The sequence below is a fragment of the Epargyreus clarus genome, unplaced genomic scaffold (assembly GCF_041222505.1).
Source record: "Epargyreus clarus isolate Ecla_fem2 unplaced genomic scaffold, WU_Ecla_fem_2.2 ptg000011l, whole genome shotgun sequence".
Lineage (NCBI taxonomy): Eukaryota > Metazoa > Arthropoda > Insecta > Lepidoptera > Hesperiidae > Epargyreus > Epargyreus clarus.
Window position 1 is genome coordinate 5,887,958 of NW_027332219.1, and position 19,140 is coordinate 5,907,097.

The window sequence follows — 19,140 nt, forward strand, 5'->3', positions numbered from 1 at the left end:
TATATCAAACGTTAACAGAGGAACCTATGAAATGTGAAGAATTTTCCCCCCTCATAAGAATCGGATAACGAAAAATAAAAATGACTTATGACTTTTAATAATAAAGAGAAATATAGCTATGCACACTTCCGACACTGTTCGATTTAAGGACATTCTGGACATTACATTAAATTTTTAAACCTTTGTTAGATCCAAGGTTAAAAGGTTCCTCTGAATATCTAAGTTTTAGAATGGCGTACTTTATGGATGACCCTAAACTGATCGGTGATAAAATACCTTGCAATAGCACGTCCTTCCATTTCTTAATAGTGTTAGATATTTTCATAACCCTTAAATTTGATAATTAGTATGATAAGTATGCTCTGTGAATAATTTAGGACCTATATTTAGTGTAGCGTAAGTTAAAACTGTTATTTACTTGACAATGCGCCAACTGATGTATCTATTAAGACGTTTTTCAAAAAGAGACTACCGTTTTTTGTAATTACGTTTAACAAAGAAAAAGTTTTCTTTTGTATGTCGAAATATTTTTTCTTTACAACATTGACTTATCAGTTTTTGGACGTCGGGTTTGCGTTAAAAATGTCCGAATTAAAACGACGAGACGAAAAATATGCTACAGTGACGCAGCAGCTGTAATTTTTAAGGGAAGCAAGGGAATAAATACTATATCGATATAGTTCTGCTAAAACTATACTACAAATATGAAAAAGTCATTATTACGTATGGCAAACCGTAGGTGTGGGGCGTCACCTGTACAGGCAAACCTGCGCAGTTAAACCGTAGCATATACGCTACGGTCTTACATAAGTCTTAAAACTAAATAAATTAGAAAACCCTCCGTGTAGCTATTGTAATAACTATCTTTTATTTTTAAAAATGACAACTTTCTTTACCAATCTTTTACCTACATTTTCATATTCTACGCGTGCGCAAAAGCAATGTCAAAGCCATACATTTTCTTCGGACATTTTTTTCGCAATTTTCATATTCAATTTGAATCCATTCTGTTAGTCGATGTTATGCAAAGTTCTCTGGTTGAGGAACGTCCCTTCATTTATATCGGACTTATAGTCCGTGTAACGGTGAAAATGGCGTGAGGAAGAAATAATTGAATAAGATACACGTGTGTTGATCTAAGACCAGATTGATGGTTCCAGATTTGATCCCCGGCCACGCAGCATCTAAATTTGTATTTAGATTTTAGGTTTGGGTCTAAATAACAAACATTATTTCACGTGTCTAAATCATCTAGGGAATACCAATATGGGTGTAGTAAGCGTTGTTTTCATTTTGTTTGCCCCAAACGTGTCCATTTAATAATTTATATAAATATATGCCGAGCTAGAAAGAGTTGTGATTTGGCTATTGCCAGTTTGTGGTAAAATATTTAACACTTGTTATTGGAGAAAATAATATTTGAAAAAAGTATGAATCAAGGAGAGATAAAATACGAGTAGGGTCGCGTTGCATGCGTTATTAAATCTTAAGTTTATAAAGTTTCATATAAAAGTAAAATTTCGTTTTTCAGCACCACGCAACGCTCTCTCGTGGAATATTAAAGTACTAAAATGATAAAAAAATACGTGTGGCACTCGGAGACTGCCGCGGTAAAGCTATTGCATAGCATTTTTTATGCTATGAAAACGCTCAGAAGGAATTCCAGAAATATAATATATTCTTCCATAATCATCAACATTTACATTAATACATCTTTATCCACTATTTTATCATATCTCCATTATATAAGACATTGCAAATATCAGCTGACATTTCATAACTCCAAGCAAGACTGAACATTCTAAAATATAAAATAGAAAAGTATTCAATAATAAGTGACGTAAAGTATTAACAACCAGCAATATAAATGGATCAATGCGATGTGCCTGTGACATTTGGCCGAATGTTACAGGTACATCGCATTTTTCATGAATAAATGCACTTTGTTTATTCATATTTAAAACACTTTGTACACAAATTATTTGTATCATAAATCATAATGGCGTTTTGATTTTGTGCTGTCAAGTCTGTCAGTTGTAATTGTACGTTTAAAAATAACAAACACTCTTTTACGTTATTTTATCAATCCAGAATTCAACATAGCTTATGTTGATAAAACATATTATTTGGATAATATGGTAATATAATTTTGAATTTTATAATGGGAATATAAAATATACTTCACGCAATTTTAAGATTTCTGCACGGATTATAAAAAAATGTGTATTACTGCCATCTGTGTTCAAGTTAACGAATTAAGGTTATCAAATAAAATAATAAGGAATGTAAAATAATACTTTATTCAATTATATCCATATTTTTCTATTGACAGTCAACAACTCGGTTGCCTGGAGACTTGATATCCAACAGTCCTCCACCGCTATTTTCATTTACACCACCAGGGGCGCCGGCAGCATTTGGTCAAGGTGACGGCGCACCAGTATGCCATTTTCAGTTCTGACTTCATAATGGAGTCTACCTAATCTTCGGATGACGACTCCGAACTCCCATTTAACTCTTGGGTTGGTGTAACTGCGGACTTGTACCTTATCACCTTGTCCGAACTCCTTCGTTGGCGGTGCATTGTAATGTAATCTGGATAGTGGGGCGGATTTCTTAAATAAGGCATGCATATAGGTTCTTACCTCTCTGCCGAACATTAACTGATAAGGTGATAACTCTTTTGTATTAGGTGTACGTCTCAAGCGTGCCTTGTCAGTTAACAGTTTATCAAATAAACTTCCGCTCTTGCTGATATAAAAGAACATTCAGGTATTATCCGATTATTTTCTTTTTGTACATTCAAAAATTTAAATTTTAGCTTTGTATATATTTCTTCAAATTCGTACCTGTATTTTATTTCCTCTTCTAAATTTTCTTCTTCTGTAAGCCATTCAATTTTTTCTTGAATCGCGTAGAATTTGTTCAAATTTTCTTGTAAAGAATTCAGTCGTATATTTATTTCTTCAATGTCAATTTTTTCTATTCCCGAAATGTAATTTTCGGTTCGTTTCATTAACCCACGTAATGTGGCTCGTATTTCCTTATTGTTTTTTAGTTCATTCGACATCTCGTCGCCAATATCAAATAAAATAATAAGGAATGTAAAATAATACTTTATTCAATTATATCCATATTTTTCTATTGACAGTCAACAACTCGGTTGCCTGGAGACTTGATAGTTGGATATCAAGTCTCCAGGCAACCGAGTTGTTGAAAGGTGTTACTTATTTTCGTTACGGAATTTCTCGATTCGGTCGCCGCGCTCAAAGCCCGCGATAAAAGCTATGCAATAGCTTAAAAAATTATGACATTTTTTTAAAACCTTTCTTTAAATAATTTTCACATTTTCAAAGATATTTACACAACATAATAATTGACAAAAATATCGTGGTGGTCCCTGCGGTTTGATCTGAATACTATGTAAGCTACATTTTGTTCCTGTAAATGAATTATTTCTTCGAACGCTGTCTACATTTTCACGATATGTGCCACTGTTCACATGTAATAGTGATAATTATTTAGTATACTTATGTTTAAAAAAGTATAAAGTCTTAAAACCCATGTGGCACCGTTCTAGCTATTATAGAAATATAATAGGTGTAATAATAATAGAATGCAGACAATTTTAAGTACCACAGTGCCACATTAACGGTTTTAGTTTAAAAATAGGTGGTCTTATGAACACTATGACAAACTATTGCGGTAGTAAATTCTTTACTATATAGACAAGTTCTTAATTAAATGTAGGCCAGTCTCAAAAGTAAACCAAAGATAATCGGACACTTCCTTATAATTCTTATAGAATATATTTTTATACTAACAACTGCACGAAAATATTCAACCTGTAAAATTAATTGAACTTTATCTCACAAATGTTTGCAAATATAACTTATGAAATATATTTTAAATGATACACGTCTTCATTTTACATGCTTATAACGCATTTTGTAATGAATCAATCAAATGTTTTTCTTGTGTATAATATGGTTTAAAGTAAATAATAATTGTCCTTTCGTGCAATCTAGTGTAAATGTTAACACCAACGACAATTTTATGAACACTTCCGAGTTCCTATCTCCACATAAATGTTATCACAATGTGTACTTAACCTAACTATAAACCTTCTCTCTTTTAACATGACAAAGTAACTTATTAATTCTCCATTTTCCTTAAAACATTCCTTTCATTTGATATGTGCGAATGTGTTCATGGATTTTATAGAAGTTTTATTCTTTGTCAATTTCAGAATTTAGATTTAGAATGTCTATTATATATGTTTGGAATTGTTTATCAAGAAATTGAGATTGTGTAGTTTCGTCTTTTCATTTTTGCATTTATTTTCTTTCCTTTATATAAATTGTGTGTGCATTGTTTTAAGATTTCTCTGTAATCCCTTGTACACCCTTTATACATTTGTTTGGTTTTCTAGTATCCCCATAGATTGTAAATGAAAATTGTTTCTTTTAGTACAGTCAACAGAATATATCACACGAATGTCTTACGTTTGATTGGTGATCAATGTGATATTTTGTACTTGACTGTATGGCAGCTCTGAGGCAATCTTTAGTGATGTTAATATGAATTATTAGAATTTAAAAGATGTCACATTTACATTAGTTTCAACTTTGGAGTTAATTGTGGGGTAAAAATCTCTATTTTTATTAATGATGTATTCTTAACGAACTAATTTAGTGTATAATTAATTAGGTACTAATAACACTGTTACATACTATTGTTTATTATATGTATATTCTATTCGATGAGTTAAAATCGACCACTGCGAAATATGTTATTGGCTCATTGAATGGCAATATTTAGAGGTTTTTCACAATATTGTAAAAAAAAAATAAAAATAATGTATTGGCAATAGATTTTTTGAACGAATAAACGGTAAAGTTTTCAATATGATGTTTCATTATATCGACTGAGCTAACAAAATGATAACTAAGCTCAAAAACTGCCATTTTATTCTACGCATTTAAAACAACTTTAACGGCTGAAAGATTAGTTGACCAAGATGAAGTTCTACATTATGTCCTTATATGAGCTGAGTGGGTAACCCACACCATTAAAATATTCGCCATCATTGATAATGACTGAGAAAAAAACAGCGTGTCTGCGTTTAAAACAGGTCCCCAGAACACCATGGAATAAAACTCCAAAATCTTACTCAATACATTTTATTAGAATAAATCATATATCAATCAGTTTGAATCCGAAACTTAAAACGTAGCTTAACTAGTAACTTCTGTACACCACAAGCGCTCAAACACTCGATTACCGCCGTAACCAGTCATACAACCTAACTACCTATATATTACTGATATTTAGGTATTGTATCTTATTTTATTGAGCACGACACGACATTCAGAATGTCGCCTCGCGGGTATACCAACACGTTCGTGTCGCAAACTTCTTAATCTAAATGCAAGACTTGCCGTGACTACGATTTATTACACACAAAATAATGTCCTAACTGTACCTATATTTATTTGGAATTTAGTATACAATACACAGGTAGATGTATCAATGTTAGTATTTCCACTTATTTTAGACTTATGCAATCTCGGGGAGATGTCAAATTTATTTTATTTTTTACATTTGAAATATTTATAATTAAAACACACTCAGTAAATATTAAGTGTAAAACAAACTATTAATTATAGTTTAATTACCTAAATTTTATGTGAAATAGTATTGAACCCCATTTTCAAAAATTAAACGAAACAGGTGCCATTTACTTGAAAACATTGAAAAACTCTCACAATAAAACCGTGTACATACATACATAATATCTTATTAAACACTATAGCACGAAAGGAGACAGACAAATAATATTTTTATTAAAACTTTTAATTAGTCCTACGTACAGACTGTCTTACCTCTTCGCGTATCCTAATTTAGTCCCCCACCAATCATGTATAAAACTTAATGTTATTACACGCTAATTATTTAAAACTATATTGCAAATAAGCAATTTGTCAACTGCATTTTCGTTTATCACGAAACATCATACTAAACGAATACGTAGGATTTTAATTCCCATTTGGATTTTAATAACTTTATCTTTGTAACTAAAGTTGACAAGTTCCACATTCCACTTGACGATTAAACATATAAAAATACTTTTCTATTTCAACTGACACCTTATTTCTAGTCATACGTATAAGAGTGATGTAATTTTATACATATGACGACCTACGTTCTGTAATGCCGCGTCCACACACTTTACCACAAACTCCAAACATCTATAATACAAACGTTCGGCTTATCAAAAGCGCTCGCAAGCGCACATACAAGTCAAAACGCTCCATCTACACGTTCAAATTTGTGTTATTCGGCAAGCTTGCGAACGCGACATTGAAAGAAGACTATCTATAGATAGTTATAACTCCACTTGCACGTTCAAGTCATAGTCGTAAGGTAGCAGCAGACGGGGATCATGGTAGTCGTCTGGAGCGTCAAGTGGAAGTGGCGATCCATACATTATCCTACTACACTCGCGAGCGCGTCAACACCAGCGCGAAGGCCGGGGGGCGCGCGGGCGCTCCGCGGGTCACTTCTTGTCTATGGCCGCAGCCCCCGCATTGCCCGTATTCGCTCCACCATAGTTCTAGAAAAAAATATACCATAAAAATAAATACAGACGAACACACAATCTTCCTGCTTTTCGAAGTCAGTTAAATGGGGAATTTTTAAGAATATTTTTTGTAAATATATGGTGTCTGACAAGTCTAGAAAATTTAAAATTGTTGTTGCGAAAACATCATATTTCAATCTTAAAAAGTTCTGCTTTCTTTGGTGTATTCAATTCATAGCCAAAATATAAGCTAAGCTAAATAATAATATACAATAATACATGTTCCATTCCGGACCCTTAACAATCATAATTAATTGATGTCAGTGCAAACAATAGTGATAAACATCCAGATTAAAAACAAACAGGTACAATTATCATATTCTGTTAATCAGAAATAATTAATAATTAAAATATCCTTGAAATATGCCTGCAAAAATATTACCTGGAAGTATTGGGCCCACGCTTGCGCTTGATCGGCGCTGCCCTGCTGGTTGTTGCCTTGCTGCTGTTGGTACTGGAAATAAATAAAAGAAAACATTCGTAACGCCGTAATTAACCGTTGCTATAATAATATAAAATATTTATAGCAGGTAAAGCAATTTAAAAAAAAAAGCAGTGATAGCCTAGTGGTTAAGAAACTCGGCCTCTCGATCGAAAGGTCCGAGGTTCAAATCCCATGCACGCACCTCTGATTTTTCAAAGTTATGTGCGTATTAGAAATTAATTATCACTTGCTAAACGGTGAAGGAAAACATCGAGAGGAAACCTGCATACCTGAGATTTATAAAAAAAAAAATCTCAAAGATATGTGAAGTCTACCAATACGCACTTGTCCAGCGCGGTGGACTATGGCCTAATCCTTCTCATTCTGAGAGGAGACCCGTGACCAGCAGTGGGACTGTAATGGGTTGTTGATGATGATAGCAATTTATTTTGAAGAACCCTGTATATTTGTGAATTGAAAGTATCAACAAATAACAAACTTAGCTTCCAGAGACAGATGAATAATTTTTTCCCAAGTATTTCCATATTTTTGTATAGTCTGAATAATAAATTAGTATGGATTGGTATTATGATCTGCTTTTAAAAAATAACAAAAGTAATAATTTCATTCGGCGGACAAATCCTCATATCTACTGAGGTATACTCATAGCTCATCTCCATCCAGCCCTGCTGCTGGGTCATTTAACATCAGGGTGATACCCACGCCGGTCCAGCATTACTCCTGCTGCATCTGCTGCATAGCTATAGAACTATCAGCTAGCTATCCACCCTGACCAGACCTAAATATGCTGCTGCCGCATATGTGCGTAGACAACCTGTCCATCATCCTGATCCAGCCCAGCTGCTAATGCTGCAGAGGCAATAGCGACCTGGCACTCACCCCGGTCCACCCCTACTGCTGCTGCTCATTCACTAGGCAACCTGGCACTCACCCCGGTCCACCCCTGTTGCTAATGCTGCTGCTTCTCTAGCGGCCCGGCACTCACGCCGGTCCACCCCTGCTGCTAATGTTGCTGCTTCCCTAGCGACCTAGCACTAACGATCCACCCTTGCTGCTAATGCTGCAGCCGCCCTAGCGGGCCGGCACTCACCCCGGTCCAGCCCTGCTGCTGCTGCTGCCACTGCTGCCACTGGTACCACTGCTGCGCGGTGTAGTTGGCCGGCCACTGGCCCGGCGCCGCCTTGCCGGGCTGCTGCGCCTGCTGGCCCGCTAACTGTTGCTGCTGGGGTTGTTGCTGCCCGCCGCCCGCCGCGCCTGGGTTCCAGCCCCAGTTGCCCCAGTTACCCCAGCCTGGGGCAACAACAAGGTTTTACGTTATAAGGGACGTCCATTAATTAAGAGAGGGGAAGGGAGTCGAGTCAAACCTCGTTCGGAAAGTCACTAAAAACGTCTTATGTAATTAAAAAATGTACTCTAACATTACAATAAACATGCTTGCATGTAGTATGAAGCATGGATAGAACATGTTTGATATTATTTGTTGGTGGCCGTCAAGGGTTTTGATCAAAAAAATAAGTTTTAGTCCAAGTATTGGCCAAAAACCTTTGGAACTGACAAAACAAACGTTCAGATATTGCTGCGTCTGATGAATCAAATTTTTGTTTTTCTTTTTAAATTATTATGGGCGTGTATCTGAAAATTTCAGGGAACTGTTTCATGAGTCAAAAAAGTTTTTGTTTTGCACTCCTTGTCCGCACTTTGCAAACGCTAATGAATTACTAATAACGTTAGATTATATATATGTATAGCAGGTTCAAGTTTCACAATACCTTGGTTCTGGTTACCCCAGTTGCCCCAGCCGCCCCAACCTCCGGCCCACTGGTTCCAACCAGGATTTTGGTTCTGGTTCTGGTTCGGCCCCTGATTCTGGTTTTGATTCGGATTTGAACCGTCCTGCCAAAATAAAAAAAAAAACATTATTTACCTCGTATTCATTGACAGACGGAAAATGAATATAAAGGGTGAATTTTCAAAGTGGATGGCGAAATATAAAAATATGAGAAAACTGCTGAAAAACACATTACAGGCCGATAAAAATGAAAACATTACTTTTTGATTTTTTCAGTACGAGTCCCTTCCCTATTGAGAGAAGAAAAAAAACAACACACTTGTATTATTCGACCATCGGATAATGTCGTTTAAATAAATCAAATCTTGGGAAGTTTTTTTTTTATAATATAGGAGGTAGCAGACGAGCATGCAGTCCATCTGATGGTAAGTGGCTACTGCCGCCCATGGACATCTGTAATCAACCACAGACAGGATTAGATATTCCTACTACAGGTCGGCCATAGATGCTCCGCTACCCCTGAGGAACGCTTCGAAAAAGTATGTGTCCCTTACCACACCATTCAAAGCAGAACACAGCAGCGCTTAACACTGCTGTTATGAGGCAGAGATAGGTGTGGCGGTGGTGCCGCCAGAGTGGAACCACAACGGGCATCTCTTTACATGGGGTGACATACCTTCTGGTTGTGGTGTGGCCTGGGTATGGGCGGTTGGTTCTGTCTCGCTCGAGGTGGCACCGCACCGCGCTGCCACGACCCCGCACCACCACCACCACCACCGCCGCCACCCCCGTTGTTACCTACAAACACAACAAACATAAGTAATATTATGAAAAAAGATACCAGGTAACAAACATAAGTAATATTAGGAAAAAAGATGACAAACTGTCACTGTTCAGGCGGTGATAACGATTTTTTTTTTCATAATATTGAAGCAGGAAACAAGCATACGCCTGATGGCAAGTGACTAGTGGTGTGTTTGAAATCAGTTATCAAACTTAGAATAAGTTGAAACATCTCGGATAAATATGTTCTTTCTTACCTACCCTTTAAATAAAACATAGCTTTATACAACTTTACACTTTACAAACAGTGTTTTACACTGCTGTTATTAGGCAGAAACACGAGTGGTGGTCACCACTACAGAACCACAGAGAGTCCTACCATTTTCAAATATAAGATATAACAAATGTATATAGGATATATTTATTAACTGAGTGTGGATAGCCAAACTCACAGCCAGTACATAGGATGATAACTCACCATTCGTCCTTCTCTGACCACACTTGTTAACATAATTTTTAAGATTTAATTGCATAGTTTGGTATAGTCTGCGCCAAACTGCTACTTCACTCTGAAGTTGTTGCGCGCAGGTGTGATCAGAGAGCCAATGCGGTCGAACACAACTACAAGCAACTCCGTAGCAACTTGCGGGCACACTAACTGCGCTATGTCCCCGCGGGCAGCGGAAGGTGCCAGGGGTGCCTGCGCTGTCTTTGTCTCGTTAATATTTACAATTTACTATTAGCGACGTGACTTATTTCTATATTCGGAGCGGATTAGCAGTTTAACACGGAAACCACATGTGTATATTTATGTTGGGCCTTCTGCTACCTTACTGGTTGACTTTCAAGAGTCAATACTTGTACACCTAATGTAATATTGATCGTGGTGCGGCGGCGGTCCCGACGGGCCCGCGCCGCATAGAGGGCTCCGGGACCTCCAAAGGAATGCACCTGGAGTCCTCTTAGCGCGTTGCTCCGTCGAGCTCCAACCAGCTGAGCTTGTCGCTCGCTACACCGCTTGGTGGACACGACGGTATGCGACCACACATACCGCCGTCCTCCCCGGGGTCACTAGCCGGGCGGTTCGAGCTCCCACTCTTGCCGCCCGCAACCCCGGAAGCCCCTTTTAGCCGTCTCTTACGACAGGCAGGGGTTACCGTAGCCCTATTCTAGTCCCGAGACTGCAGGGACACGATGGTGTATCTAACTCAATAAAAAAAAATGTGAGCCGTAACGGGACGCCTGGCAGATGTGAAACATCGACATTATTTTGTAAAAGTAATATGCAGAAAAGAACATATTGTGATTGGAACTAAATATGTCATAATGATAAAATAAAATACAATATTACTTTTTTTTTCCAGATAACGATGACTATTTATTGAATGAACATTTATTTTCATTAAATACAAAAATTTACGAATTTATTTAAAATCGGAACTACTTAATTATCGCACAGTCGATTGCGCATGGCGACGCGTCGCCACACCGTACACACTACTGCATATAGACTGTATATATATACCATAGTATAGCGTGGCGACGGCACGCCACGGCATGCGTCGCCACGCTAGAATTCGGTTTTACGTGCGGCTAAAGATGTTTCACATCAATAAATAACCACTAGTCAATATAGTCTTGTACTGACCGTGGTGCGGCGGCGGGCCGGGCGGGCCGGGGCGCTTGTCCTGCTGGTGCGGCGGGCGCGGGCGGTCGCGCGGGAAGCGCTCGCGCGGCGGCTCCCCGCGCGCCTCCCGCGGCCCGCGCGCGCCCGGCGCTCCGCCCCCGCCGCCGCCGCCCCGGCCGCCGCGGAAACCGTCGCGGTCCCGACTGTACTCCCTGCGTTTGAAAATACATTACATTAAATTTTATATTACAAGTAGCTGACCCGACAAACGTCGTTTTGCCATATAAATATCATTGATTATTATAAGTAGATACTTAAGCTTCCTTAGAATAATATGTGTAAGTAGTAATTATATAAATAGTAAGTAGTATTATATAATATAAAAATGAGAGCAACTTTTTTCGCCTACAAACTGCATTCATAGTTCGGCGGATTGTATATTTATGTTTAAATTTTATACTGCTGTAAACAACAATAAATTAAAAAAAATATAATAATATTAAGGGTGACCAACCCTTATCAATTAAGGATATGAAAAATAGATATAAGCCAATTCTCAAACCTACTAAATATGCATATAAAATTCAGTAAAAATCGGTAAAGCCGATTCGGAGGAGTACAGGAACTAACATTGTAACACGAGAATTTTATATATAAGATATTACATGTCACAAATAAAAACTTTATCAATATTATTAGCACTAAAGACACCTACACATGTAGATTAATATCCAGAGGCACCACCGTCACACCTGTTTTTGCAGCAGTAGTGTTGAAAATTGCTGATTCGATAAGCTCGTAAAGGAGATCTACACCTAATTTGGGGTTCTCAAACTCAGAGAAGTCTTTAAAATTTTTTTTACATTCATTCACTTGAGACATTTTATAAAGATTAATGCTGTTCTTTACATTTATTATCAAATACTATTAACATTTCAGTCTTAATGTAAGTTTTTGCAAAATTACACTCAATACTAAAATTAATTTTGTAACAAATAGAACGCTCGACCTCAAAGCGTACTAGTGCCTCTGAAACAGTATAGCCTTGTCGCACATAAATAACGCATCCTATTTTATAGCCTTAACACATTGTAAAGGCAATCTTACTATCTATTGATCCAATTAGACTAAGTTAAACTAAGTTATTAGTAATAAGACCGCCGGTTGTACCCTTAATTATTTGTTATTGTTGTTTATTTTACTTTGTCTTTGGTGTGCAATAAAGAATTTTTGTATTGTATTGTTATTATTTTTTTTTTATAATAAAAGAGTAGCAGACGAGCATGCAGTCCACCTGATGGTAAGTAGCTACTGCCGCCCATGGACATCTGTAACCAACCCCAGATAGGATTAGATATTCCTACCTGAGGCCAGCCACAGATGCGCCGTTACCCCTGAGGACTAAGCTGGAACGCCTCGGAAAAGTCTGCCTCCCTTACCACACCCTTCAAACCGGAACACAGCAGCGCCTAACACTGCTGTTATTAGGCAGAGATAGGTGTGGCGGTGGTGCCGCCGGAGTCGAACCACAAAGGGTTTTACCACCTTCAAATTTTATTTTGTCTTTGGTGTGCAATAAAGATTTTTTGTATTGTATTGTATCGTTAAGTGCAATCTCACCGGTTCGGCGGTCCTGCGGGCCAGCCGCGGTCGAACCGCGCGGGCGGACCGCCCATGCCGCCGCCGCGCTCGCGGCCGCCCGCCCAGCGCCCGCCGCGGTTTGCCGGCCCCCATCTGCTACCACCGCCACCACCTCCACCACCGCCGCCACCGCCGCCACCCCATCTGTCCTCTGGAGGGGCATAACATCGCTTTACATCAACATGTGTTAACCAAATATACAATATAGAAACATGCTCTTAAATTACCGCTTCTGAAAATAAACTGAAATTTATATAACTTAATGAAATCTTCTCTTCTCAGCTGATTTACAAGCGTTCTTTATCTCCACTCTGATGTCCTATCTATTTTCTTATAGTTATTATACCACCTGTTAGAAGAGATATCTAAGTCTAGCGTCAAAGCTTGATACATCTAGTTTCAAGAAGAAAACAATACTGATCCCTTCTGAACATATAAAAATAAATATTATCCATTGGAATGTACCTCCAATACGTCAATTTCACTACAGAAGGCATCTACAAAAACATCCTATGTAAAAATATTTGACCCTAAATAAGAGGTGATCATTGCCGTAATAGGTTGTCGTATATCCGTATATCCAGTCAAAAACAAGACATATTCAAGTTGTCCACCATATCCAAAAAGTTTCACCTAAATATTAACTTAAAAACTACTGTTTATAATAATTGATATAATATCCATCCGTCGTCATATTGAGTCCACTTCGATATTGCCAGCTTTCAATATAAATTGATGAACTTTTTCGTCGATTTCGTCGCTGTAGAAACAATGCACAAATGAAGGCACATGTGCCCCTCTTTTCGTATAAAAATTACAATTTTTTCTTTCCAGAATTTTCCTTTAACAACCAACCGTCGTTGCTCGTTGCTCTACCATTTACATATTAGATTTCTTTACATGTAATTTAATAAAAAAAAGGTACTAATTACACAACCTACCTATCCATCCACTCCAATGGTGGTGGTAGGAAACACCATTAGCATACCCAGCTCACCTCAGTATATCCTGCCACAGTATGTGAAACTGGGGAGAAAAATTAGCCCTATTATTTTTGCAAAAATATTATTAAATATTTTGTTTTGTTTTATGCTTTCTAAACTCATAGGATTCCCTGTGTCTTGCACCCCAGACCCAGAACAGAATGCATCGTCCAGATGTCTGTCTGGCCGGGGATCGAACCCGGGACCCTTTGCGCGTCAGACCGGTGTGGTGACCGCTCCGTCACGTGGGTCGTCATATGTTCATTTATTTTATTTTACTACCAATTTTGCCCGCTACAAATTATCGATTACTACTACGAAGTTTAATAGATTGCTACTACCATCAAGCATTAAGTCAGCCCTTAGTATATATAGAGTAAATATAAATACCAATGTTATTTTTTTACTTAAAATACATTTTCATACTAGCTTTGGTATTAGCTCCAACATGTTCGCCCCTCTTTTATTTCAACTACCCTATATTCATAGGGTAGTTGAAACAAAACTACCCTACCCTATATTCATAGGGTAAAAAGTTGAACATAGTTCTAGACGTGGAAAAACCGTCAAAATAGGTTCAGTAGTTTTTTTAATTAGCCCAGGCAAAGTTAAAAATTCAAACCAACTTGCGTCATATTTCGTGAGCGTAGGAAATAACAGTGATTTAAATTACATTTATATCAGATATACATTGAAATCAAGCTTCATTCCTTTACATACTAAGCTAGAATTACTTATTCATCTTAACAATATAAAAGGCAGGTAGCATGACAAGCTTCAATCCTAATATTTGCAACATCAGCAGCCAATGTATCGCTTGCACTTCGAGAAGAACTCTTTGTGAGACTTATCTCTAGAATACTTCTAAAATATTCTACTATATCAGCAGTTTTATGTTGTAACAGATAGAATCACCCTTAACTTCTCATTTCTTGTCCTCCATATATTTTATTGTTTGAAAACTGTAGATCCTTAAATAATAACCCTAAAATATAGCTTCCATAGATTGAACCTTAATTTCTTCTTTTGTTGTATGCTGTTAAAGTTGGACTTTGTGGTCTCACAAATATATAAATTGTACTCCATAGTCAAAAATAGCCACATAGATTGAATTCTTCCTGAGATTACCATAGTAACAAACACATATAGACAGATATTCTAATATATATATATCTTAGTATAGTATACGTCGTCCGATCGTACAGTTAAATTATATAAATCAATATATTAAAATATGAAACTAAATGTAAGTTAAAATGTTTTGCTAACCTTCCACAGTTCCTTGCGAGCGAGCGTCAGTTGGGAAAAAAATCAAGAAATTATTTTACAATCTGCCAATTCTATAACTGTAATACTACACATAAAAAAAAGTCCAATTGAATGATTATGAATGAATGCATGACTGAATGATCTCCCAATTCATTCACTCACTGGTTATCATCCATTTTAGAAATTGAAAACCTACTATAAACAGGGTCTGTGAAACATGAAGTGACATTTACAAAAATTACATATATTGAACATATATTCAAATTGAAGATTCCGTGTAAATAGCAACACTATTCAATATTTGGAGCAACAACTCAAATATTGAACACAGTAAGGATACCTTTCCACCATTAAATGGAAACCAAACAAGTCCATTGGCGTCATACGATGACAAATATACCTTAGCTACTTCAGTCATCATTGAATAGGTATTCTAAAAATTACCACAGAGCTCACCATGGTTGCCAAATGTCAAAGTGACATGGTACACATAAATTATAATATATTTTGTCCTGTGATGTTGACATTGACTAAGATAGTAATCATTCTATCCCGTCCTGTGAACTTTGTTGTGCATAAATTTTATTGCTGTTTGTGATAGTTGGTGTAATATCTAAATATGAGCGTAACGGTATTTTTAAGAATATGTGTATTTAATGTACAAAAGTTTGGTATAAGTCTAAAGTACTCTAAAGCCATATGAGCTTTACAATATTTATTGCTTTTTTACTGTTAAGTAGCCCTAATAATTCTTATGAAATACTACGAATGACCACAAATTTACATGTTGTGACATATTCTATATTTGAAACTATATTTTTTTCCTTATTGTTTCCAAATAAATATTGTATTAAGTCATAGTAAAACATTACTTTGGTAATCAATACGTACAATTTTTTTTTTTTACTTTTACATTATATTGTATTTTTCACATTAACATTAGTTAGTGCAGAGATTAAACTAAAAATGTGTCATATTCACCTCTATCCCGTCCAAAGTCCCGTCGCCTGTCATCTCGTCCGTGTTGCCTGCGGTCGGGCGATCGCGCGCGCTTGGCCGGCGGTGCGTCCTTGCTCGCCGAGCGATCTCGCTTCTCTCGCTCGCGACTCACTCCCGCCGCCTTGGCCTCCTTGTGGAACGCCTCCACGGCAATTTCGGCCTCCTCGCGCCCCAACTCCGGGAACACCACCTCGTCTATCCACGCGCACTTCTCCGGCAGCGTGAAGTTGGCTGCGGACAGAGACGCGAGGTTAGTGCGGGTGTGTGTTGTGAGCGGGGAGCGGGTGTGCTGCTGGCGGCGCGGCCACAGTATAAGCATCTATACAGTACTAGCTGACCCGACAAACGTTGTTGCCATATAAATAAAAAAATGTTAAGGATTACCTATAGGGGCGCTAGGCGAGAGTTCGCCTTAGGGCTACGCGCCTACAGTATTTAAATTACGTCTGACTTTCTTCTAGTTTTCTGTATTGTAAATATTATATTTTAGCCTTTACATAGCCGCTCCTTAGTAGGTGAGAGGTTGACTGACATTTTGTTTTGGTTGAAAATAATAAGTTATAATAAATAAATTGCAAATTAATAGGTATGAAAAGTGTAATTATAATTTGTTCATGGTCAACGAGAATAGCTTTTGCTAAATTATCATTCGTATGTCATTTACCTTCGTCCTATCCATTTATTTATTTATGAATCCAGATATTTTGTACGGTAAAAAATCGAAATACCAATCCTTTAAAAACAGAAATATATCAAGATGCTATACTAATACACACGCTATATAATTGTTTAAAAAAAAACACTGCCTATAAACCGTCACACCGAGCTCATCACTGCGGCACATTCGCGCCCGTTCGCGTACCGAAATCGAGGAGCGTAGGTATAAATTGCATTACATCCGTTTGTATAAAGATAAAAAAAAACAAAGGTATAACACGCGTTCCGTGAGTTTGTATGAAATTGTAAAAAATATGGTATAGGTAATTTGCGTTCCGTGCGTTTGTATGAAATTAAAAAAAATAAAGTATAGGTAACTTGCGTTCCGTGCCTTTGCATGAAGATTAAAAAAAAAAGTTATAATACGTTCGTACGAAGATGATAATACTGTATAGATGCTTGTACGGCGGCGCGGCGACCGACCTTTCATGTCGAGCAGCGCGCCGTCGGGCACCTCCTTGCCGGCGGCGGGGCGCTCGGCCACGCGGCGCCGGTACTCCTCGGCGTCGGGCACCACGACGACCGCGATGCGCCTCCGCCCCTCGAACTCCCGCAGCTTGCGCCGTTGCGCCGACGGATACACGTTCGTCTGTTCCGGCGGCGCGGGACCGATACGTTACGGGCGGGTGGAGGTGAAACGTGAAAACATTCGCATTATACGGCCGCTCGTCCACCGCACCGCACCGCCACCGACGCCGATGCCGATACCGAGAACGAAATTATTTTGGGGCCGATTTTAACGTAACGGTAGTTCGTCCACCGCGACCGATGTCGGAGGATCATTCTGTTCCAACTGCCACTTGTGACGGCAGGGTGTGGACGAGTTCCGACCGGCGGCCGGGATGACGGGCGTGCGATGAACAAGCGGCTATAGTAAATGTATATACGCTACTTCGGCGCCGTCATTAATTATCGGTATCGGTTCGGTGACGGTGGTGATGGACAAACAGCGTACGTGTGCTGGCAGGGCGACACCTAGAACAAGCCCAATGGAGATCCGTCTCGTCCGTTACGCGCTACCGGCCGGTCCGTTTGGCAAAGTTTCACCAGGGAGAGGGAGGGACTTATGACGTACCTTGACGATGCGTTGATACGTTGGATGACGGGAATGAAGCTAAATAGAATGATTAGTTGATACATAATTATATTAATAGTATAATAGGTAGTATGTGAACCGTAACGTGTGATGTGCACGTTGCGTGGACGACGAACGAAGCACTTCGCCAAACTCCCATTGTCCGATAAGTTTCCGTTTATATCCTCCAAAGTGGGGTCTCTCTTTAACGCTCAAAATCCTCGACGCTCTTACGCGTCGCGTTCGCAAGTACGTTACATCAGGACGATCTCGATTGTTCCTGAATTAAGTGTGGCTGCCCAATTCACAAATAATTTATAAATTCATTCATCACTTTGTTCATTGACAATTAAAATTTAAGCATAAAACAAAAATCGAAAAGAAACCAATCTACGTTTATTAAAAAAAATGTGGAGCGATTCTCACCTGATCGAGGATATAGTTTCTCCTGCGCGTCTTGGCGATTTCCAACAATTTTAGAACGCATTTAGCGCCCTTGGAGACCATCGCGTCCCACCTGCCCTCGTAGTGCGTGCGGAACGGTTTACAGTCCACCTGAGATTGACACACTCATACAGTGCCGGTACCACACCAGCGGCCCGATGCTTACAACTAACCTTACACGCTAATAGAGTAATACATTGAGATACCAGGGACACTCCGTGGTGTGGACTGGTTAGTTCGTCCTCTTCGCCGACGATCCACTGGTATCACACTACATACGACTTGTGTTCGCTATGCGCCCGAACGACCGCTACAGGTCATATTTGTGTTACGCTTTTAACAACTGTTTTGACAATAAATGTTGATCATAATTGGCATCCTGTTGAAGACACACATTCACATTAGTATCGATGATCAATTTTTGGTCACACATTGTGATTTTCATTTTGCATTTTTCAAATTCGCTTGTCAAACCTCATACGCTGAAAAGTAAAGATCATTAGATTATGTTGCCATTGGAGTGTTTGTGCGTGTGAATTCATGTGCTTATAATTAAAAACAAATCCTAACAAGATATTTTTATACATGTAATTTGAACACAACTTACATTACTAAGGATAAAAAATGGATTATAGTTCGGTTTTTAAAGTAAATCTATATTTATTTATTAAAAAATGGAGATTGCATTTGTTTTTGTGTGTTTTGTTTTTAGTTTAGTATTGTAT

The 19,140-nt window shown here is 38.2% G+C and overlaps 2 protein-coding genes across 5 annotated transcripts in view; both read right to left on the reverse strand.

Annotated features, from left to right (window-relative positions):
• Positions 1 to 6,395: 6,395 nt before the first annotated feature.
• Positions 6,396 to 10,193, reverse strand: LOC140745759 (uncharacterized). The gene is made up of 6 exons (XM_073077654.1): positions 10,139 to 10,193; positions 9,554 to 9,675; positions 8,858 to 8,981; positions 8,179 to 8,378; positions 7,026 to 7,097; positions 6,396 to 6,616 (listed from the first exon to the last, which is right to left on the reverse strand). Exons 1-6 carry the CDS (start codon positions 10,191 to 10,193, stop codon positions 6,560 to 6,562), a joined length of 630 nt encoding a protein of 209 aa, XP_072933755.1. The 3' UTR covers positions 6,396 to 6,559.
• Positions 10,194 to 13,050: 2,857 nt separating this feature from the next.
• The window catches only part of LOC140745888 (uncharacterized), a 31,623-nt gene continuing 25,533 nt past the window's right edge, over positions 13,051 to 19,140 (reverse strand). Inside the window, exons 19-23 of one of the 4 annotated variants that reach the window (XM_073077821.1) lie at positions 18,398 to 18,526; positions 17,320 to 17,485; positions 16,162 to 16,410; positions 15,181 to 15,192; positions 13,051 to 13,954 (exon numbers count right to left, since the gene is read on the reverse strand). In XM_073077821.1, coding sequence (XP_072933922.1) covers positions 13,908 to 13,954; positions 15,181 to 15,192; positions 16,162 to 16,410; positions 17,320 to 17,485; positions 18,398 to 18,526 — 603 coding nt within the window. In that variant the 3' untranslated portion in view covers positions 13,051 to 13,907. Of the gene's footprint in view, positions 13,955 to 14,414; positions 15,193 to 16,161; positions 16,411 to 17,319; positions 17,486 to 18,397; positions 18,527 to 19,140 lie in introns of those variants that run through there. The other 3 variants (XM_073077822.1, XM_073077823.1, XM_073077824.1) reach the window with 3 other exon arrangements.

Excerpts from the sequence above, each read along its gene's own strand:
- LOC140745759 (XM_073077654.1), bottom strand. The coding sequence starts at position 10,193 with ATGCAATTAAATCTTAAAAATTATGTTAACAAGTGTGGTCAGAGAAGG. Across the intron at positions 8,982-9,553 it reads GGCCACACCACAACCAGAAG|GACGGTTCAAATCCGAATCA; the intron begins GTATGTCACCCC and ends TTATTTTGGCAG. Across the intron at positions 6,617-7,025 it reads CGTGGGCCCAATACTTCCAG|AACTATGGTGGAGCGAATAC; the intron begins GTAATATTTTTG and ends ATTTTTTTCTAG.